Raw genomic sequence first — 24,430 nt, 5'->3', positions numbered from 1 at the left:
CTATTGTAGCAAATGTGTTAGTAAAAAAACAAACACTTACTCTATGCTCAGACATCTGTTTCTCCCGGTGGGCTTTGGCTGGCGTTTCCAGTTCACTTTCTGGTTCCGGATATATGTATCCAATACCCAACTGTTCAGATGAGGCGTAAAGCCTGGGTGAGAGGTTACACACATGGCCCCGTCCTCGCCAGATTCAGCCATTTATTCTAGAAGAAACTGTTATCACTGAAATTCGCTGCAGCACAGGGACTCTGTTTTAGTGTCTATAGGCGAACAGAGCAAACCGGCGCGTAAGTGTGGCTTGTTCAGCTGCAGCCGCATCAGCCTCCCCCTCTATTTGTGTCCTTCATTCTGGCTCGTACTAATAGCCCTGAATGTCCAAATCCAACAATAGATTTTCAAAATCCACTTTGGCTGTTTCACATTGCAAATTTGTTCTCGCGGGTAAGAAACATGGCGGACATTGTGTTTACATCTTGTACGCGAGCTCCCGCGCCCCCTCATTCCTTATTGGTGGGCTGACAAATGTGCAGAACCAGTGGTTTGTAGTCCTCAGCCCTTCTAGCAGGCAAGCAAAGTTCTCCCGAGATGACGTAAAACGCGTCATTTGACGCCATCTCGGGAGAAAATTTGATCAGGAAAGCTGGACCAAGGGACTGGGTTAGACTGAGGGAAAAAAAACGTATTTTTCATATTACAATAGCGATTTTTTTATGAGAGAACGCCGGTTCTGAATGGGTGAAGTATCCCTTTAAAGGTCCCATGGCATGCTACTTTATGGATGATTTTATATAGATATTAGTGGGCCCCTAACAGAGTATTTGAAGACGTTCCCGAAATTCAGCCGTGGTGCAGAATTACATCCACTACAAGCCAGTCACACATTGAGCTTTCCCCAAACGTGCCGTTTCGGTGTCTGTAGTTTTAATGCAAATGAGGAGAAGAGAGGCAGTCAAGGAGGAGGGTTGGGGTGTGGCCCTGAGCAGCTTGCGGCCACGGTACCATGCCCTCTGTTTACAGCGGATGTATCGCAATGGCGAGGCGCACACAGGCTTTGGCCGCGTTCTGTAAATATTCTAGAACACTCCGGGTGCTCCGGCGGGAGTCCTGGAGCTCTATATCTAAATAATATCATATAATACATAGATATCTATATATAATATATATTATCACGGCCGAAAGTTGTGTGCGCCTCCAGACGATATTATGCTCGCGGCAGCGGGCGAAGGGCAGCATGTCACAGTTCATGTACTTCAGGGAGTCAAGGCCAAAGTTCTTTTCCCCAAATTCCTTCTCAACCATGGCTGAGATAACCCCAACTACAGTCTCATTGTGGAAATATCAGAGACGTCAAAGAACCAACATGTTAACAGCAGAACGGTTATCCAAATAACAAAGAAGTGTACAACACTTGCATTAATGTGTGTAATCACACACACACACACACACACACACACACACACACACACACACACACACACACACACACACACACACACACACACACACACACACACACACACATGGCGCTCGCACGGTCATAGATCACTGTCACATTGGAGGGCCAAATTCTCTGGGCGGGCGTGGCAGAAAAAGGGGAGGTAACTTGGCCCCTTATAACGACATATGGGGCCAAATTCCGAATCAGCGCGCATGAACTTCAAACTTTTCAAAGGCGAGCAGGATAGCTAGTGCTCGTTTTACACAAACACAAGTTTTAGCCAGTGGGGGACCATAGGCAGGCTAGGGAAACTCATATAAATCTTAAAAAAAGCTCAGAAATTGAGATTTTCATGCCATGAGACCTTTAACTCACGTTTGAACTGTCTCCCCAAAGTCATTTTGATGTTGTTGTTGGAGTTCCCGAGGCTGTTGAAGGCCTCCACCGTGACAGTGTGGACCTCCTGATTCCACTCAAAGCTGTGGGAGGAGACCATGCCTATCTTCTCGCTGATGATGGTGCCCCAAGAGGTCTGGTGCTGAACGACAAATCCATCCACACAATAGGATTGTTCCTCCATTGCAAGATGCTGAAAAGAGGGCAAGATCATGATAGAGAAGGAGCAAAAGAAAACCATAGGAGATATGATCAGTCCATAATAAAATATCATATTTTCAGGTTAACATAACTTGAATTCTTTAAAGGACTTCCTTTTATCTTTGACCTATCAACTTCCTAGCGTTTATGTACCTTCAATAGAAGAGTGACGTTGGTTATGTTTCTGTGTGGATCATCCTCAAAAACTCTCCAGAAATCAGGGCCATTATCAGGGGCTAGGAGAGAAAAACATGCTGGTGTGTTATTATTAATCATAAGCAGGGGTGCACATAACTTTTTAGGGGGTTTCTCAGGTTTACCAGGAGATGGTGTTTTGTATGCACCCAACGCTTAGCCCCACAAGTAACATCTGACAGGATGTTGCGATCAGCTGATTTTGCAGTTAGTTGTGCAAAAGCGTTGTGACGTTACGCATTCCTGATTATGGGCTAGATATGTGCTTGCGTACCAGTTATGTGCACCCCTGATCATAAGTGCAAACCTTTTTAATTAAACTTTAATCTGCTGGCACGGCGCTTTGAGAATATTTTTTTGCGTTGTCAAGTCTGGTCGATAATTGTATTTTCTGTTAATGTTGGATTTGTAGCTTTTTGATATTGTAACCTTTAAAAGGCAGAGGTGAAGATTAAGTGCTTAACCCAACTGACAAAATGACTACATGTGAGAAGCAACAGTTAGCATACTAAAAGCCAAACCAGGTAAATAGGAGAGTGGGGTTAATGGTGGATTACCTCTTCTATTCAGGGGTATGGAGTACACAGACTCTGTCCAGTCACTCCAGTAGCCGACGCCCCTGGTGGACATGCAGCGTACCTGCACCACGTAGACCCTGCACATGTCTGCGACTCGCACTTCTGACCAGGAAGCCCCCATTGGGCTCTGTACCTGCAAGCACCAACACATTTGAACAAAATGATGGTAATGTCGATAAAAATGTACCACTTCACTGCATTTTTATCCTCTCCACCAAAACCACCCAAGCGGATAAGGACTAAATTTATACTTTCTAATTTCTAATTTAGCAATGCTAGCTTGAAGAAGCACTCAGCCATAGAATCTGAGATGCAGACGTTTTTTTTAAATATTTGGGCCCCTAAATTAAAAAGGCAGTTTGACTAATTTCCACCTTTCTTATTTCTCTCTTTCTCTATTAGAAGTTTATTTAACTTTAGGCAGATTTATAGTTCTGGTTCCAAATAAATGTAAGTGTGTATTATCTGTTTTTGACGTCTACTACATGTTGTGCCTCCGTAAGGAGCAGTATGAAGGAGAGGCTGTGACAGGGACCATAAATGAACACACGGTTGCTGAAAAAGCCTGGAGCTTACCGTCCACTTTGGGTGGGCGCTCACAGTGGAGGGTGAGTGGTAGCGGAGCTGGCACTGGACCCCCTCAACGGGCAGTAACGGAGGCTCCCAGGTCACCCTGAGCACCTTGCTGCTCTCACTCACCCCCTCCACGTTAGACGGCTTGTGGGATTTCACTGTGCACGACAAACAATATATACCCTCCGATCAAGACGGATATGAAACCAATACTTTCACAGCCAGACACTCGGTTAAGGCCCTGTCCACACGAAGCCGATTTCATGGCGAAACCGCAAAAGTCTTGTACGGTTCGGCCTTCCGTCCACACGAAGCCGGCGAATCCGCTGACCGAAACCGCAAACTTCTGAAACCACCCTCGGAGGTGGTTTCAAATCTATCCGGTTTCGTTTTGGTTTCGTGTGGACGCCTGAAACCGACTGAAACCGCAAACCATGACGTCATCGCCCCACCCCTCGACCTCCTAGCCAATGGCTCTTAAGCCCGCGGAGTCTCAGAAATCACAACAAAAAATATGATGGCGGACTACAAGCTTGTAATCGTTCTGCAGCATATCATGTCCCTTGTTGGGTTGCTAAGCCATTATTTATTGAGAATCTAGTTCGCCATCGTAGAAGAGCTGTTTGTTTGTGTTGTTAGTGGTTCGGGGGGCAGCCTTTATGCGCATGCTCGCCTCTTCTTCTTCTGGATTTGTGTACCAGAAGCAGCGCCCCTTATGGGCCTGGAATGTTTACTACAGCGTTTCTACAAATCTATCCGGTTTCGCTTGGCTTCGTCTATACGGAGATACTTCGAAACCGGATAGATCGAAACCGTAACGGTTTCGCCCGTTTCGGCTTCGTGTGGACGGGGCCTAAGTTAGACACAATAAGGTGGCCTCAATAAGAATACCTGCCAAGATATTTACACTAGCGATCACTATAAAATGTGTCTCTGCTTCTTTCTGGTTTCCCCTCACATTATTTCACACGAAAACAACACACACACACACACAAAGGTAATCTATAGTAACTGTTTTAGTAACCTCTTTATACTAACTTTCTAGCTCAGGCAGTTAGGTTTTGGCATGACAGCCCAAATTCAATGACTAAAGTAAGAGTAAAAAAGTTTATTTATTTACTTTTTTTTTTTTTTTTGAGGGAATCATTTATAATTTCTTCATGGCAAAATGCCCCGAGCCCTCTTTTATTCCTAAACCTGACACACACACACACACACACACACACACACACACACACACACACACACACACACACACACACACACACACACAGACACACACACACACACACACACAAACACAGGCCGTGTAGCTCACCGTGGTCTGTAGGGGACACATAGAAGGCCCTTGACCTGACGGGGCCCAGCTTAGAGTCCACCTCCAGCCAGAGCTTGTAGCAGCTCATCCTCAGGGGATGGATGGTGCAGCGCTTCACCCTCTCGCCCTGCCTCTCTGGCTGGCAGGCCACCCGCCGTGTCTCCCCCGTCACCACCTGCCCGGAACTCTCCCTCCTCTCCATCTCAACGCAAGGTACATCCGCCCACCTGTGATTGAAGAAGAGGATGTGATACAAACCAAAGTCAAATAACACAAATAAAACATTTCTAAAGGCATAGATACATCCTTCAAAACATTCACACATATGTTCATGTTCCATTACCCAAAGGGATGAGTAATGGAAGTTTTAGGTTCACTGTATCTTGTTAAGTTAAGGTGCATTATACCTTAATCCTAGTTCTTTCTTTCCAGGAGGAACATTTGGAGAAATCCAGTGATGTGAACTAGTGTTATGTGTGTATAATTGAACAGAGTTCATGGTAATCACTTGCACTTTAGCAAACCTTAGCTATGGATTTTAAAGGGGACATATTATACCACCAGGTGTGAGTGTGATTAGCCCTTACAAGCCGTTTCGAAAATCTGCCACTTATGACATCACTAGTGGGCGTGGCCACCTAGATCTGTGCTGGATAGATGAGCAACGTTTACTTCCACTGGGTAGGCTAGTAGACTGATCTATCCAGCACACATCTAGGTGGACAGTAGGGCTGAACGATTATTCGAATTCGCAATGCAGTAGATCGCGGTATACAAATCACAAAGGCTGCGATTAAAAATCAAAGGAAAAAAATGTAATTTGTTACCATTACCGACTTGAAATCAGTGCAATTCATTTATTTTTATTTTATTTTACAATTCAACAGTTAAAGAAGTTTATAATATAAATTAATCTCAACACATCGGCCTGGCCTAAAGGAAAGAGCAGTTTTTATGGTGCTTCCAATGTTGTGTTGGGCACACTAAAGAATGATTTATTCATTTTTTAGTGAATAATACACAACATAAGGAACTTAATAAATTATAAAAATCGGACATTAAATCGCAATCATATTATTGGTCAGAATAATCGTAATTCGATTATTTCCCCAAATCGTTCAGCCCTAGTGGACACGCCCACTTGTGATGTCATGAGGGGCAGATTTTTGAAACGGCTTGTAAGGGCAAATCACACTCACACCTGGTGGTATAATATGTCCCCTTTAATTGTGATACAGATTTGGATGAATTGGAAAAAGTGCTGCAAGAGGAATTTACGGTGAATTTACTGTCAGCACCATTCAAGAGTTTATGAGCATATCTGTCGCGATTGCTCTATGATTTGCTCCCCAGGCATCGGTTCTTAGACAGGTGAGGGGCGTGGCGAGCGGAGCTGGGCACCGCAACGTGGCACACCTGGACCTCATCAACTAATCACACGCCTTCTTAAGCCTGGCGGGGACTTCTCGTCGGCGCCAGATTATTCCGTCTCATTCGGTATTTTGGCTGATGTGTGTACATTGACCTTCGATTCCCTAACCTGATTCTGTGATTCCTAAACGTCGTGTTATCCTTTCGCCAGTTCCTCGTCAGTGGACTACCCCCGGACCGCAACACTCTCCGGTGCCTCCGCCAGCTACGCCTACCCGCTCCTGTCTTTGCCTTGCCCGCTGGTTATCTTTTGAGTTCTCCTTTACTGACAATAAACCGTGGATTGTCCGTACTGTCTCTGTCTCTGCATCCTGGGTCCTAACCAACCTTTTCACCAACCGTAACAATATCACCGACCTTATCAATGTCCTGCATGTACTTGTAAAACTAGTTAGGTGTGAAGAAATGTTTTGAACTGAAATTACCTCGAGAGGAATTTGAGCGTAATCCAGTGGTCCTTTTCCCAGCTGCAGGTCATTGCGTCGATGTCCCCGTTGGTTTCACATGTTATATCGATGACAGCACCTATGGTAGAACGAAACCTTTAAGTAACGCAACACAAAATATATCCTGTGAGAGAGAGAGAGAGAGAGAGAGAGAGAGAGAGAGAGAGAGAGAGAGAGAGAGAGAGAGAGAGAGAGAGAGAGAGAGAGAGAGAGAGAGAGAGAGAGAGAGAGAGAGAGAGAGAGAGAGAGAGAGAGAGAGAGTGAGAATAAGTGAGTGAGAGAGAAATAGAGAGAATGTGTAGTTTAATTTACCGTCAATAAGGCTTGAATGGGGTAAAAACCATTGGGGATCTATGGCTTAGTCCATTATCTCTATATATTATATTATGGACAATCATATACTAATTGAATGTAAAGGTATATTTTCCATGACAATAAATCCCTTTGAATCTTGGATATTGGGAGTGAGCATTAGAGTGAGGGCCACAGAGAGACAGAGACAGAGAGAGAGAGAAATAGAGACAGAGTGAGAGAGAATTAGAGAGAGAGACAAACAGAAAGGGAAAGAGCCCACCTTCCACATAAATCTGGCTGTAGGGGATATTCCACTCCTGTGTGCACTGCAGCAGGTCATAGATACGGTTCTGGGAGGGCAGCACCGTGATCTGGCTCACCTAGTGGCAGTTAAAGATAAGGGGAGAGAGAGAGGAAAGGACAAAGAGAAAGAGATAGAGAAGAGAGGGGTTTTCATATTTTTGTAGAACAAGGTACAGCTATCGTTTGAGATAAACGGAGGCACGGTATAAGACACATTTGCCTATAAACAAACAGTTGGGAATGTTGGCAAAACAATAGCACCCGATATTAAAAAACAGATGCTTAACATGCATGTCTATATACATAATCTACAAAAACAATTATTTTTGCAAACAGAAATAATGCATGGATGTGCAAAACACACATGTCGTCCATGTTATGCTACTCTATAACATGAAAGTGTTAAACTATACATAAATACTACATGCACGTGAGTAATAAAAAAAAATAAAAAAAATAATATAGACAGCAAAACAGCCAATGGTCTGTTTGAACTAACTAGAAGGACCTGTATCTACCCAGCGGTTGATGGCGCTGTACTGGCGACCGGGGATGAGGTGTTTTATGTTGGTCCTCCAGATGGCAGAGCTAGCGTTAGCGCTGCGGTCGTTGAACACACAGTAAACGGTGACGTTCTGGCCCGGCTTCGCAACCACATTCTCTGGGATGTAGCTGACCGCTGCAACACAACAACAACAACAACAACAACAGCATGACACTTGTTGGTCACTTCTGTCTGAGGCTGATGTGAGGCTTCAAAATGATTTTCTGCTCCCCCCTTAAGCGGAATTGAGGCGGCGTGAAGTGCCGTTCATGAAATGCGCGGCCAGTCAACACAAGGCCATTGCATGTATAGATGTTGAAATGTATAGCATTTGGCTGTAAGGTTGCTGCGGACAGGCAGTTTGCCCTCTCAGCCTAAAGAGCTATTTTCCACGGTGAGCCTGTGGTGACCCACAAGTAAGACTGAGCGACATTCACCGAGGGACTGTACCTTTAAGGGAAATGGTTATGGGATAGCAGTTCCAGTATAACGTGGTGTGTGTCCATTTGACCTCACTCTCGGTTGAGGGGATATTTATATTGTGGAGTGGAGAGTAAAGCTGACTCAACGCATCTCCATCTCTTGTCTCCTCATTGATTGCACTCCACAAGCCAAACGTTACAAATCACACTTTAAATCATGAGTTCCCTTTTTACACTGTAAGCCACTTTCGATGAAAGCTTCTGCTAAATGACTAATGGTAAATTGCAACAATGGTGCAAACTAATCAGTTCAAATAACAAAACAGGGAATATTTCTTTTTTTGATATACTGCTTTTGGCGTTGTTCAAATCTCAATTTAGATTTAGAAGGTTTATTATCAAAAACACACTTATTGACAATTTCTCAAACACCACATTTGGTGCGCATTTTGTTAATCGCCTTTGAACTATTATATTTCAGGGGTTATTTTGGAGCTCTTAAAGGTCCCATGACATGCTATTTTATGTATTCTTTAATATAGGTATTAGTGGGCAACTAACACAGTATTCAAAGACGTTCCCGAAATTCAGCCGTGGTGCAGAGTTACAGCCACTCCGAGCCAGTCGCACATTGAGCTTCCCCCAAATGCGCTGTTTTGGTGTCTGTAGCCATAATGCAAATGAGGAGGAGCGAGGCGGGTCAAGGAGGAGGGTGGGGGTGTGGCCCTGAGCAGCTTGCAGCCACGGTACCATGCGCTCTGTTTACAGTGGATGTATCGCAATGGCGAGGCGCACACAGCCTTTAGCCGTGTTCTGTAAATATTCTAGAACACACGGGAGTCCTGGAGCTCTATATCTAAATATTATCATATAGCCTAAATAGATATCTATATCATATAATATATATTATAACGGCCAAAAGCTGTGTGAGCCGATATTATGAATCTCAAATGACCGCGTTGGATTCTCCGACGTTCCTGGTTCTTCAACGTCCTCATCAATGTGAAGTAGACTGAACCGCGACAAGGAGGAGAAAGGGATCGTTGCCGGGCAGCGCTTAGGCACCTCCGCCTCCGGCGGTGGTCCCTCAGCGGGTCTCAAGCTGGAGACATTCGCCGCCAACAATCCCTTTCTCCTCCATGTCGTGGTTCATGTTCTTGGGGAGTCAAAGCCAAAGTTCCTTCCCCCCAATTCATTCTCAACCTTGGCTGAGATAACCCCCAATACGAGTCTCGTTGTAGAAATACCAGAGATGAGAGTCCGACAGAACGGTTATCCGATTAATAAGGAAGTGTACAACACTTGCGTTACAGTCCTGGAGCTCTATATCTAAATAATATCATATAATACATAGAAATCTATATCATTAAATACATATTATCACGGCCAAAAGCTGTGTGCGCCTCCAGACGATATTATGAATCACAAACGACTTTGTCGGGTTCTGCAACGTCTCTGGTTCTTCCACTTTCACATCAACCTGAAGTCGACTGAACCGGGCGCTGCCTGCTGCCCGCTGCCGGGCGATGGTGCCTCGCGGCAACCGGCGGCATGTCGCAGTTCATGTACTTCAGCCAGTCAAAGCCAAAGTTCCTTTCCCCCAATTCCTTCTCAACCATGGCTCAGATAACCCCCACAACAGTCTTGTTGTGGAAATACAAGACACGTCAAAGAACCGACAAGAAACTCTTGCGTTACAGTGTGTGTATTCACACACACACACACACACACACACACACATGTGGCGCTCGCACGGTCGAGTCTCCTTGGCGGGCCAACGTCTCTGGGCGGGCCAGGCAGAGTAAGGGGAGGAGCTGAGATTCCTGATGATGTCATGAATACAGACATTCCAAATCAGCGCACTTGAGCCTCCGTTTTTTCAAAGTCGAGCAGAACAGCTAGTGCTTGTTTTACACCAAACGCAAGTTTTAGCCATTGGGGGACCATAGGCAGGCTAGGGGAACTCATATTTACATTAGAAAACCTCATAAAGTGAGATTTTCATGTCATGGGACCTTTAAGGGAACAACCTGTATTCGGCAAATTGGTTTCCATAGAAACATCTTGCTCCTATGTCTGATTTGGGATAAAAAACATGACTATGCTTGGATAGTTGTGGCAGTGGCTCTTTGAAAAATGAAAACTCCACATGAATCATTTATTCATTGCAGACAATGAACAAATATATGTGAAGTAAACAAGACACAATTTACTCTGAGAAACTATGGCAGCACCGCCAAAAGTACATAATAATTGTTGGTGCTCAAAGGCATGCTAGAATCTGACCTTCGGGTTGTGAAAGTCCTGGTGAATTGGAGTATGAACATTGATTATTTATTTAGATGATGTTTGTTTTCATGTGCGTGCATTGAGTCTGAGCAAATTCGGGAGAAGTAACAAAATGCAAACGTAAACAGTCATGAACCGTTATCTCTAACACATCTGTCACAGTACCACAAGGCTATCTTGCATGGCACCGTTATCTTGCGCAAACCAAACAAGACATTGAACAGACACCTCGCTCTTGGGATGAGTCCGGCTGCACTGAAAGGCCCGCATTGATTAGTAATCCTGGGATTCTTTATTGGTTTTCATGAGGCACACAGACGGTTCTTGCACAAACACACACCGCAGGAAAAGCAATACCAAATTGTAAGCATCCATTTTCAGGCTGCAGGGGTGATTGGTTAGCATGCGGCACTGAGGTATCTCCACCTCAAGCACAGATGACTCCAAGGAGGGACACCTTCATCTTTCCACAGTCTTGAAGCTGAGACGGTGGAAAGACATCAGCATCAGTCCTTACATATCCTCAGACAGCCACCGTAGGTGAGACCCTAACCTTCGGTGGCTTCCTCATGCGTTTCTAATCAATTCCTTACGAGTTATACCGACGATGAAGACGACCTCCAACCCAGGCGGTGCTGACACGTGAGCGAGGTGTCCACTAATGACTTGACCTCTTGAAGGTGTGTGTCTTTGCACTGTTAACACCTGCAATGTTTTGATTTTTTCTTCCTCTTTTTATTTCTGGCAAGACCACGCCACCACGTGGAAATGCATTTCTGTCAGCCGCAGTCTAAAGACGTATCTGGTCTATCAGAATGGAAATTATTTGTTTATTTTCAGAAAGCGTTCCTTTTGGACGCATGTGGAGACGCATTCTAATACCTGGTGTAAGCTGACTGAGCTTTACACTTGTGATTGGATCCCCCAAGACGCATGTTAATGCCAAGTGTGAACCGGGCCTGAGGGTTTGTGTGTGTGTGTGTGTGTGTGTGTGTGTGTGTGTGTGTGTGTGTGTGTGTGTGTGTTGCCATGGGGACCCCAACACCTACGCTGATGAAGTGAGGTGTTGCCATCGTTAACACCGTTGTAACTGCCATCGTTAATGCAGCAGAGAAAGATATACTTAGACATTGGTACCTAACATGTGCCTAGTCACAGTGCTACGGATCGCCTTCAAACAAGCCCTTGCCAGTGGCCGCATCTACAAACAACTGAGGCAAACCCATGATCCCGTCCCGCAACCGCCCCGCAACCGCCAACCGCCCCGCAACCGCCAACCGCCATCGGACGGTGAAGACCTCCCTGTGGATTTTAACAACTACGTGCGCCAACTTCAATGCCATGAATGGACAATGTTCGAGATTCATGAAAGACAATTCAGGAAATCATTGGATACCAAACTACTCCAAGAAAGAGCGCACTTTGCCTGCTCCGGCGATCCAGCGAAGTGGAGTAAAGTGGCATCCATCCTAACCGGAGTATTCTTCCAAAACGGAATATTCCGCACAGGAAATATCAACGGGAAGGAGTTCGGATTACCACTCCTGAAATACGCAACACGGATTCTAAAGAAGTTTCCATTGACCGATAAACATCCAACGGAGTTGACACCGGCTTCCATTACTTCCTGGATTGAGAGACAGCTGATCTTCGTTAGAGACGTCATCCAACCATCACTCAGCAGAGGGGCAGCAGACGAACGCCACAAACGCCAAAGGAGAGTCAGCAGAGACAAACTGTCATACCTATGGCAGCACCGCAGGTCCAAAGCTATTGACATAATTGAAAATAATAGCATGTTTCCCTCCCCCCCGCCAACCGTCAATAATACGACTGACGTTTATAAGTACTATATGGCCAAATGTCAATCACCCCCGATACAAACGCTGACCCCGCCCCCTTGGTCCACAAGCTTGGAGACGGTTATCCCGGATTATTATCCATCCACTGCTAAATTCACTTTTGAAGAAGTAGATAAAGTTATTTCCCACCTGCCCAATAACAGTGCCAGTGGATACGATGGGGTGACATATGAGACCATCAAAGCCAGAAAACCCCAGTCCACCCAAATACTAACATATTTATTTAACACCTGTTTGATTAATGGAAAGGTGCCAGGATCATGGAAGGGGGCCCTCATCCATAGAATACCTAAGAAAGACAATATTCCAAGCGACCCATCCACATGGAGAGACATCTCTCTCCTTCCCACTGTCCCACTGACAAAATCTTTATGAAATGTCTGCTTGGCCGCATCCTCCCATGGCTTGTGGACACAGGCATCCTCTCACCCAAACAAAAAGCTTACATAGCCAGACAGGGTATGAACGAGCATGTGTTCTGCCTTAAAACTGGAGTCGATGATTTTAAACATGAATCATCTAAACTTTTTACTGTATTCCTAGATTTTAGAGATGCCTTTGGAACACTATCCCACAAAATTATGCTGAATGCACTGAAGGAGATCCATCTACCTCAGCCCTTTGCAGACCTCATAACGGATGTATATAAGGGATCTTTTCTGCAGGTAATCTGTGGACACCAACTCACAGAGCCCATTCCGCTCCAGGTTGGAATTAAAACAGGCTGCCCTTGGAGTGCGGTGAACTTCATCCTTGCCATTAACCAGTGGCTCAAGTGGCTCGTTCAGTGTGCACCACCTGATATCAGATCCCCAAACCCTGTTCAGGGTTACGCTGATGATGTCGAGGTGTCCTCCAGAGACGAGAGTGTCATACATAACATGCTGGCCAGAACAGATGAATTTCTTCACTGGTCAAAGCTGGAGGTGAAGCACACCAAGTGTGCAGCTCTTTATGAGCGACGCAGTGGTGGCAACCGCTGGTATAAAGCCAAATCTGACAAACCGCCCTCCTTCACAATAATGGGGCAGCCTATCAGGGTCTACTCACGCCACGAGTCATACACCTATCTTGGCCATAACATCAACATTGCGGGTGAGTGGGGGGAGCAGGCACAGGAGCTATGTAGTGCCTATAAGAACAGAATCGATCTAATTGATTCCTCCCCACTCCCTGTAGTCATGAAACTGGACGCTATCAGAGAGGTGGCCCTTGCAAAGGTTCAACACCTCTTTGCAAACGTTCACATCCTGCAAAATGTCTTACAAGACATGAACAATAAAACAGTCCAGGCTGTCCGAAAATGGCTAGGGCTGAACTCACACTCTACCCGGGACCTCATCTTCCTCTCACGTAAAGAGGGGGGGCTGGGTGTCCCAAACGTGGAATGGATATACACTGCTACCAGGCTGACACACCTCCTCAGCATGCTCAACAATGATGACGCTACTGTCAGAGAGCTTGCCAGAGCTTCCCTCATGCTGGACCTCAGGAAGAGGAAGGTCCCTCTGGCCAAAGCAGGCCAGGAAAGCTTCTTAGGCTTTGGGAGGAAAAGCAGCGGGAAACTGGACACACAAGCTGCAGGCTTTGGAGTTCGGTCGGACTGGCCGGACCTAAATGATCTGTGCAACAGAATGTCAGTCAAACTGGAATGGACACAACACAACTCACACACAGCACCACAGGCATCTGATGCAGTTGTCACCGACCCTTCTGTAACCGCAGAGGCAACTGTATATCACAACGAGGCACAACACATACTACAGAACACTACAGCAAGGAGATTCCTTCTCAACATAAAACAAACAGAGACCAAACAACACTGGACTGGACTTAGAATGCAGGGAAAGCTAGCATGCCTAGACTTTGCCGACCACTCTGCTTCCCACTCCATGTACAAAAATGCTGCTGTTGGGGAGGACATCCTCTGTTTCACTTCCAAAGCTAGGCTGCAGGTGCTACCTACCAAATACAATCTGGCATTATGGTATCCTGCACACCACCATCCACACTGTATAATGCACTCTGGCCATCAACTTGAATCAGTTGCCCATGTTGTGAATGGCTGTACTATGTACAAAGGACTGTATATTGCACGCCATGACCGACTTGTCGATCTAATTTCCAGTAATGTTAAGGAAGTATCTCTAGAAAATGTGACCATGTACAAACATTCACGCATCATGCCGGAATGGTTTAACAGCTCTATTGATGTGTTTTGTAACATCCCAAATACCCCTGATGTTGTGTTTTTAAACAGAGACAGAAGGGAAGTGCTCTTACTTGAGATAGGCTGTGTATTTGATCTGTACATGGAAATGGCTTTCAACGATAAAATCCTTAAATACCAGCCCATTCTGGAAATTCTAAGGGACCTAGGCTACCAATGCAAGCTAATAGTGTTTATTTTTGGAAGCTTGGGGCATGTCCACAACCGTGTTTTCAGTGGGTTAAGGCTGGCTGGGCTCTCCAGCAGAAAATCTAAACAATTAGCAAAGTTCTGCTCCATATCAGCAGTGATAGGCAGCCTGGCAGTGTGGCGCAGGAGATGTTTTTTGTACCCTTGAACAATGACTTATCTTATCTCTGAAATATTTGAATCTTGTCTCTTGTAATGTGATTGGTGGATTCAAATAAAGAATTAAATGTGTGTGTGTGTGTGTGTGTGTGTGTGTGTGTGTGTGCGTGTGAGTGCGTGCGTGTGAATTTTCTGTCGATGTGTGTATGCCTATTCATCTGCTGACAGTGTAGATATCCAAATAAATTATATTTGTGTGTGTGTGTGTGTGTCAGTCTGTGTGTATGTTAAAAGGAGGTTTGTAAGATTGCAGCCCATGTAAGTGTGTGTGTGTGTGTGTGTGTGTGTGTGTGTGTGTGTGTGTGTGTGTGTGTGTGTGTGTGTGTGTGTGTGTGTGTGTGTGTGTGTGTTAGGGCCAGATTTATAGCTTGGAAGTGAAGTGACCTTTGGTCTAACATAAATAAGCTGATGAATGATTGAATATACCACAATCGATGCGTAAACTGTGTGATTAGCAGTTTAGAAGTCCAATGCTTGTAATGCCAGCAGCGGATTGAAGGTGCTTTTATATTTGTCAAGACCTAAATAAATCGATAATCAATTAAAATATATAATGAAAAACAATCGATTTTTTTTATTTTTTATTCTATTGTCAATAACAATATTAATATTATCAATATTGTGTTTGATGATGTGAGCTATTGTAAAGCTTTAATTTCCCCTCGGTGATGAGAAAAGTACCAATGCATGTATGTATGTATCTGCCTATTATAAAGTATGATTGAACACAGTGTGAGAGTTAGCAGTAGTGGGATGACAGGCCCTTACTGTCCAGGTAGATATGGTGAGGTTGGCTCCAGGCGCTCCAGAGATAGGGGTGGCCCGGTAGGGAGCAGCGGACCTGGAAGGTGTAGTTCAGCCTGGGGCTCAGGTCCAGGAACACCCTGGGCTCCCCAGACACATTTACCACCTGGGGCAGGAAAAATAGATAAACAGATTCTCTTGTACTAAGACTAATAAAGACAAATAAGATATCGATAAACTGCAATGCTGACTGACAAGCATGCATACTATACGGGCTATACGGCTCACGATACACATAGAGAAGGTACACACACGCACACACATCGCACCACAACACGCACAAATCTCTACTAACATAAGCACATAAATCTAGAGTAGACTAACACACACACACACACACACATACAACAGCACAACAAAACACACACACACACACATCTAGGCTCACACACACACACACACACACACACACACACACACACACACACACACACACACACACACACACACACACAGCAGCGTATTAGGCTCAATCAACATAACATCAATGATATTGACTTGATATTAGCTGGCATGTTGCACAGATATTGGGACGGATGAGTCAATGATATGTGGTGTCACGGCAACACAATGGCTCTCAGAGGGCGTCTTGTTTTCAATCTCGCCCAGCTGCAGCATGACTGTGTGTGTGACAGCCGGGCTCATGGCAGTTGAAGGCACTGCCATAGACAGTGCTTGGAACTGTCCAGAATTTATATCCATAGCATGGTTTGTTTGTTTTGCTAAATTCTATATGAAAGGGGACATATTATGAAACAACACTTTTCCTGGGATTTGGGGTGTTGTTGTGGGTCTCTGGTGCTCCCACACGCATACAAACTTTGAAGTTAGCCTGTACATGATTTTTTGAGTGAGATATGCATTTCTGAAAGTACCCTGCCTACAGTTACCAAACGACCGAGTCAGTTTCGGCGATCCCTCCCACGTAGGAAGGCGGTTAAATTTGGATATTACCACTCACTTCACCACCCCCTCCAATCAGAGCATAGATACAATTTTGTGGACCAGCGGACGAGCACTGGGCTGAGATGTTCGCGCATTTCAGAAACAGGGAGATTCCATACAACTATAGATGTCTAATTTGTCAGTTTGCCATGTGACTGCATGGCAGGTAGTCTGGCGGAGCTGCCGGACTGCCACCAGTTTCCCCCGCCGGAGCTGCCGGAGTGCCGCCAGAGCTTCGGATAAATTGCCGGCGAACCGCTCTAGCCGAGCCTTCTCTCGGAGGGACGCTAAAGTGTGTTGCATATAGGGCTGGGACGACGCGTCGACGTAATCGATTACGTCGACGCATAAATTACGTCGACGCGAAAAATGTGCGTCGATAAAAAAAAAAGAAAATAAAAAAAAAAGATTGTGTGGCTCCCCAGACTTTCATAAGTGCAAGGCGTCACGCACTCGTTCCTCTAAGTATGGGAATTATTCAATGTAAAAGGAAACGATTCCGTGATATGTCGTCTTTGCAAAATGGAGATGACTTTCCATTCTAGCACCATGGCAATTCACCAGCACCTGAAGAGGCGCCACCTGGTAGCAGCTGCAGATGACCGAGCACCGTAGAATTGCATTACTTTGAACTTTTATTTTGGAATTTAAAGGCAATAAACATGTATTGAAATGTTAAGGAATTCATATTTTATGTCAATCAACATGTATAAATTGCTATTAGTCAATTAATGGGGAGATAATCGATAATCTAATCGAAATCGAATCGGACTGAAAAAATGAATCGTTAGATTAATCGATGCATCGAAAAAATAATCGCTAGATGAATCGTTTAAAAAATAATCGTTTATCCCAGCCCTAGTTGCATAGCGACCGTCGTGCATTTTGAAGGCAGCCAGGAGGGACAACTTTTTTGTATTCTTTAATAAAACAGCTACTTTGACTTTCTTGTTTTTTTTTTTAAATGTAGTGTGTCTATGACTTTTGTTTTGCCATGATAGTAACCGTTGTATAAAAGCAATAGATCACTTCAGTCAGTGGTATGTGCTCAATATACCACTGTGAAGGGGGTCGCCCGCCCTCCACTGCGCGTCGGGCCGAACAACGCCCCTTAACAGTGGTATAATGAGCACATACCACAGCCTGTCGTGATCTATTGCTTAATTATATTATATAGATAGGCCTACATTATATATTATTATTATTATTATTATTATTATTATTATTATTATTATTATATTACATTATATAGATATAGATATAGATATAGAGCTCTGGGAGTCCGCAAACAGCAACAATCACTTCGGCTCCACGCTGTGGTTCAGTCTGACAGCTCATCTGTATGCAATGGGCACCAGCTCATTTGCATTAAAGCTACAGACACCAGTAACAGCCCATTCTGAAGGGACCGAAACAGACGGGAATAGCGGCAAGCAAGAATTTTTTTCTACTAGATATTTCCAGCAAACAGCTTCAAAAACATGTTTTATGTCTCCTCTAAAAGCCTTTTATCTGAGGTATTTCAGCTTTATTTAGTTGAGCAACAAAGCATAAAAAAAATTAAGCATCCACCACCTTAATACAATCCTAATGCAAGCTCACAATCCACAAAACTGTTCTGAGATACGGATGAATGCATTCGATGTCAGTAAAATACAGTTAAATAATGAAGGAATATTTAGACAAACAAACAGACTTAAATGTCCTCAAAATCTTGATTTTTATTTTTTCATGACAATGTGCAATGTAAAGCTGAGCTGTGGGAGGAATACTTATATGCAGACACGCTTCTTGCATGCATCACACTGAGAGCGGGCACCTACCTGCCATACAGGCCAGGTGCTGTTGAATGTGTAGCGCACCTTGTAGCGGTCTGGGCTGGCAGCTGACTGAGATGGATCCCAGTATAAAACCAGCTGTCCCTGAACCGTCTGGGTGTGAGTCACATTAACTGGAGGACTTGGTTTGACTGGAAAGAAAACACCAAAAAATGCCAAAACCCAAACCAAGGCAGTAGGAAAACTAGACACATAGGACAATGTTGTAGTGGTAATAAAATTAGCTTACAACGAAGGAAAAAATATATATATCCTCCGTTTAGACCTATGCAATCCACCTGATGATAGCAATAAGGCCAATGATCTTTCCTACACTGGCTCACAGGGATTTGTCAACCCTGACGACTGTCGGATGTCTAATTAAGACCACTGGATTAGGTTTATGTTCATTAATATCACAGCGGCTGATGGGCATTAGGCATTTAAATGTACACTTTTGTGTGCTCAGCAAATCATTTAAAAATTACTTTAGCATCAACTTAAAGGTGGTTGGGATTTTTCTGAATATATATATATATATATATATATATATATATATATATATAGATATATATATCCTGCGTCTTCAGATAAATCATGTATAAGAGAGTTGGTTTTATATCTATATATCTATATATATATATATATATATATATATATATATATATATATATATATATATATATAGATATATATATCCTGCGTCTTCAGATAAATCATGTATAAGAGAGTTGGTTTTGGGTATAATGTCCACCCCTTTCATAGTATTTCCCTTCCTCATCCATGCTTACTATCTGAACTGAAATGTCACTAATGTATTGAGTGTTTGTTTGTCACTACTTGAAGTGACGTATGGTGCACCTAAAGCTGGCCTTTTGAAATACATGCAGATTGAACATCAACTGTCCGGTTATTATGGAGGGAAAAACATAAATAGGCACTTTCTCTCCTAACCAATAGGATTGCCTCAGGAAACATGTTTTGAGAAGGGCTGTGAGGGTAATAATATGAAACCACGTACATTTAGCCATTGGGTTAGTCAACACATCACAAAATAATTCAAGTTGTTTCCCCTGCAACCCCTCAAAAATAAAATTATTTAAAGGCTTCATTTGATTTACGCCTCTAATGTAGAATTTCTTTGTACAAATCAAGTTACAAATAAATACTCTTAATTAAAAAGCAGAAACACAGTGCCGTTACTTCTTTGTGCCTGCTGAACCATCAACAGGGATTCTCCCTACGTGAAATCTACAATTAGCAAACTGATTCTCTGTCTCCAGAAGAAACCCCACAAATAAACACAAGCAGGATGCAAATAGCGGTGATTGCTTATGTGTTTGGGGATGCTCATGATGTGGATTCTACAGTAAATATAGCCATCATAAACGTAGACAGTGGAGCTGCATGAGTGAGGCTGGTCAAAGGCCTTCATGGATATTGCTCTGCATCAGTGTCGCAGGGCACATTTGTTATAGGGGGATGTATAATGTGAGAGCGGCAGTTACAGACTGTAGACTCGCACTGTTCCCAGTGTGAAGATAAAACATCATAATTTCATTGGAGAGCCACACCAGCCTCATTGTAGAGAATTCACCCTGAAAGGTGGAGCAGACAGAGCCCAGCACAGAGCACACACTGTTGTATACCAATCATGCTTGCCTTTAACAGGAGAATAGGGCCGTTGAGAAGCAAGCTCGTAATTGTCTCCTTATCATTCCAGATCATGCCAAGCCTTTGGATCTCTTTTGGAAAATGCAGACTTCAAAACACATTTCCCAGAACTCCGAAAATTCAAATTTCTTTCTTTCACCAACCATTCTTCATTTACTGAGGTTTCTCTGTGATTCAGAACTTATGTAAGTGTCTCCTTACCTGGGCGGGCTGGAACACGGAGCAGGACGGGGCCGATGGTGGCATTTAGGACAGCAGTGGCTACCATAACAAAGGACCGCTTGGCGTTGTCAAGGGCAATGGAACAAATGTGGGAACAGTTAACCGGCTTAGAGACCTCGGCACTTGTGACACTGTGGGCACCCTGTCCGGTTGGCAGGCTGGGAACGGATGAGATCAAAGCTTGCGTTTTAATCTTTGCACATATTTTCTATTAATTTTTCCTATAAAAAGTGAAAGAGATATTATATACAATGGTTAATTTGAGACTATCTTGTCATTTGCCTTTTGTATAATTAACAATTATAAAATCATTACATTTGGAAAGAAATACACAGCAATAGTCCGATGGCTCTGATAGAAACTCTAAGAAAGCCATTTGCAATGCTTTCAAACCAAATTTGAAATTGGGACAAGAAGGTTTGTCTAGTTATATTATTTGACTGTTTATTGGCAGCGCATGTCTCATCTTGTATGTGTTAGTTCAGCTGTAAACTGTGTTTATCCCAGAGATGGCCAGGCTGATAAATGCAGGATACAGGTTCTGTGGGACCTGCTTCACTGAGCTGCAGATAGCCAGTCTTTTTCCTTCGCTGTGATGAAGGGAAAGACTGCTGTTCAGATAACACGTACCAGTTTATTCACACAAATAAAACAAACTCACGTGCGCACGCACACACACAACCTCATGCAGTAACACACACAGACACACACCTACACACACAGCATGGACATACATCCATTTACAAACACTAACACCTTTGCACATGGGGCCTGAGGCAAGGCAATGATAGGCATACCAAACAGGCGACGTGAGTTAAAAGGTCCCATGACATGAAAATCTCACTTTATGAGGTTTTCTAACATAAATATGATTTCCCCTAGCCTGCCTATGGTCCCCCAGTGGCTAAAACTTGCGTTTGGTGTAAAACGAGCACTAGCTGTTCTGCTCGCCTTTGAAAAACCGGAGGCGCGCTGATTTTGAATGTCTTTATTTATGTCGTCATAAAGCATCTAAGCTCCTCCCCTTACTCTGCCTGGACTCCCGCCCAGAGACGTTGGCCCGCCAATGAGACACGACCGTGCAAGCGCCACATGTGTGTGTGTGAATACACAGACTGTAACGCAAGTATTTCTGGTCGGTTCTTTGACGTCTCTTGTATTTCCACAACGAGACTGTAGTGGGGGTTATCTGAGCCATGGTTGAGAAGGGATTGGGGGAAAGGAACTTTGGCTTTGACTCGCTGAAGTACATGAACTGCGACATGCCGCCGGTTGCCGCGAGGCACCATCGCCCGGCAGCGGGCAGCCGGCAGCGGGCAGCCGGCAGCAGCAGCGCGCGGTTCAGTTTACTTCAGATTGATGTGAAAGTGGAAGAACCAGAGACGTCGCAGAACCCGACAAAGTCGTTTGTGATTCATAATATCGTCTGGAGGCGCACACAGCTTTTGGCCGTGATAATATGTATTATATGATATAGATATCTATGTATTATATGATATTATTTAGATATAGATATCTATATACAGGACTGTAACGCAAGTCTTGTACACTTCCTTGTTATTTGGATAACCGTTCTGCTTTGGTGTTATGGCGCATAACACGTCGGACTCTCGTCTCTGCTATTTCTACAACGAGACTCGTAGTGGGGGTTAACTCAGCCAAGGTTGAGAATGAATTGGGGGGAAGGAACTTTGCTTTGACTCCCTCAAGAACATGAACCATGACATGGAGGAGAAAGGGATTGTTGGCGGCGAATGTCTCCCCGCTTGAGCCCCGCTGAGGGGCAGCTAAGCCCCTTAGCTACCCCGCTGAGGGGCAGCTAAGCGCTGCCCGGCAGTAATCCCTTTCTCCTCCTTGTCGTGGTTTAATCTACTTCACATTGATGAGGACGTGAAGAACCAGGAACGTCGGAGAACCCAACGCGGTCATTTGAGATTCATAATATCGGCTCACACAGCTTTTGGCCATGATAATATATATTATATGATATAGATATCTATGTAGGCTATATGATAATATTTAGATATAGAGTTCCAGGACTCCCGTGTGTTCTAGAATATACAGAACACGGCTAAAGGCTGTGTGCGCCTCGCCATTGCGATACAGTCCACTGTACACACACTCAACAGCACGCATGGTACCGTGGCTGCAAGCTGCTCAGGGCCACACTCCCACCCTCCTCCTTGACCCGCCTCGCTCCTCCTCATTGCATTATAGCTACAGACGCCAAAACAGCGCATTGGGGAAGCTCAATGTGCGACTGGCTCGGAGTGGCTGTAACTCTGCACCACGGCAGAATTTCGGGAACGTCTTTGAATACTGTTGTTATTTGCCAACTAATACCTATATTAAAGAATACATAAAATAGCATGTCATGGGACCTTTAAACCAAGCGAGCCAGGGGCAGCGCTTTGTGCATAGTTCAACCAGATATCTGAGATTCGTACTCACGCCAGGTGCTGCCGGCTGATTACCGTGGTGCTAAACACCAAGGGTTCTGGTTGTGGGCTGCGAGAGTTCAGATCACAACAACATTTTCCCAGTCGTCATCAACAGCACACAGGATGCTCCAGCAGAGACCTGAGGGATATTGAATTTCCTGGGTTAGTGCGTCCAGCAGAAGACACGCTCCCTCCGAGGTGTTCTGTGAAAAGGCCTCATTTAATATCCTGACAGGTTAGCCAATCTGCTGGATAACTTGTCTTTATGAATCGAGTGGTAGAAATAATTGCTGGAGTGGATCTTGCTTGAGCATGATTATGATGTTTCATAATCAATGCCAGAAAACAATTGTCCTTATTTGGTTCCTTGTTCCTCCTGGATTCCCATTTTCTAAGTGTTTGCTGTTTTCTAAAGATTTATTTATTTTACTAAGAAACCTTTTTTTTGTCCATCCCTTCTTGTTTCCTGCTGCCCACCAGCACCTGCCGTGACAACTCGCTTTTATGTTCATTGCCAAATGTAAAATATTTCCTATTTCAATATTACATGTGAAGTTTCCCAAAAGAATTACATTATTAATTACAGTACGTGGTTCAACTCAAACACGTGTTCACATTAATCAAACAGCATTCAATCTTTCACAGCAAGGAACCACTAGAAGGACCTTCCACTGTGGTCATAATGGTCATGAAGGTTGGGGATGGCCTCAGGGGCAAGACAGTGTTGTAGATTCATCATTGATACGAGCAGTGAAGGTGGTGGATGTCCGCTAGAACCCTCTAGGAGGGGCCCTCCATCAGACAATGAGAAGCTGTAGGCAGCTCCATAAATAACAATGGCAGCTGCAGCGCAATCCTAAAATCTGTCTGTCACTCAAGACTTCTTTTATACCGGACATAAATATCATCTATTTGATGTTAATGTTATCAGGTAATAAATAGCTGCAGAATTCTCCTGAAAGCTCCAAAATGTAATGCGTTTAGGAATTATTTTACAAAAATCAATATTCTTACTTAGCAGTGATTTGCCGCACAGCGTGTGAGATCGAAAACCAAGGTCAAAAACTGAAAGGGTGTTATCAATACTGTGTCAATAATAGTTAAAGGATTAAGAAGTGTACTTCACAAAATTACTACTGCTTGCCGTCTGCGTCCAATATGGCCAAGGCTACTACAGGCTAACACCCAGGCTAATACAGGCTCACACCCAGGCTACTACAGGCTGTGACAGACTAACACCCAGACTACTACAGGCTGCTACAGGCTAACACCGAGGTTAATAAAAGCTAACACCAAGGCTACTATAGGCTGCTACAAGCTGAAAGGCTCTTTATGGTTCGAGGTTGACGCAACGCAAGGGGGTTACAGACATGTTACGTCATTGCGGAGGACCCTCCTTGCGTCGACCGCAAGGGCCTGACGTGCGCCTCCCAAAAAGTGTAACCTCGCGTCGAGGCGACGCAGCCGCAAGGGCTGTGATTGGTTCGCTAACTACATCATTTCCGGCAAAACGCTTTGTATGTAAAAAATCTAAGGCAAAACATCGGTGCCCGTAACCATTTTTTTCACTCGCTAGTAATCTGTAAAAAGCGGCAATGTTTGTATTCGGTCATCAAAGACTTTGAAGGTAATAACGAGAATGGACAATGACGACCA

The 24,430-nt window shown here is 44.2% G+C and overlaps 1 protein-coding gene across 1 annotated transcript; it reads right to left on the bottom strand.

Annotated features, from left to right (window-relative positions):
- Window positions 1-1,518: 1,518 nt before the first annotated feature.
- On the bottom strand, window positions 1,519-22,861 carry LOC130392744 (leptin receptor-like; the record flags this gene model as incomplete). The annotated part of the gene is made up of 12 exons (XM_056603253.1): window positions 1,519-2,030; window positions 2,192-2,274; window positions 2,791-2,944; window positions 3,388-3,542; window positions 4,703-4,929; window positions 6,559-6,658; window positions 7,154-7,253; window positions 7,695-7,855; window positions 15,640-15,781; window positions 18,444-18,589; window positions 20,313-20,491; window positions 22,785-22,861. Coding segments are annotated over 12 exons (1,779 nt in total), but the record flags the coding sequence as incomplete, so codon positions are not given.
- Between the last annotated feature and the right edge of the window lie 1,569 nt (window positions 22,862-24,430).

Source organism: Gadus chalcogrammus, chromosome 12 (assembly GCF_026213295.1).
Source record: "Gadus chalcogrammus isolate NIFS_2021 chromosome 12, NIFS_Gcha_1.0, whole genome shotgun sequence".
Classification (NCBI taxonomy): Eukaryota; Metazoa; Chordata; class Actinopteri; order Gadiformes; family Gadidae; genus Gadus; species Gadus chalcogrammus.
This window is presented reverse-complemented; position numbering and strand designations above follow the sequence as displayed.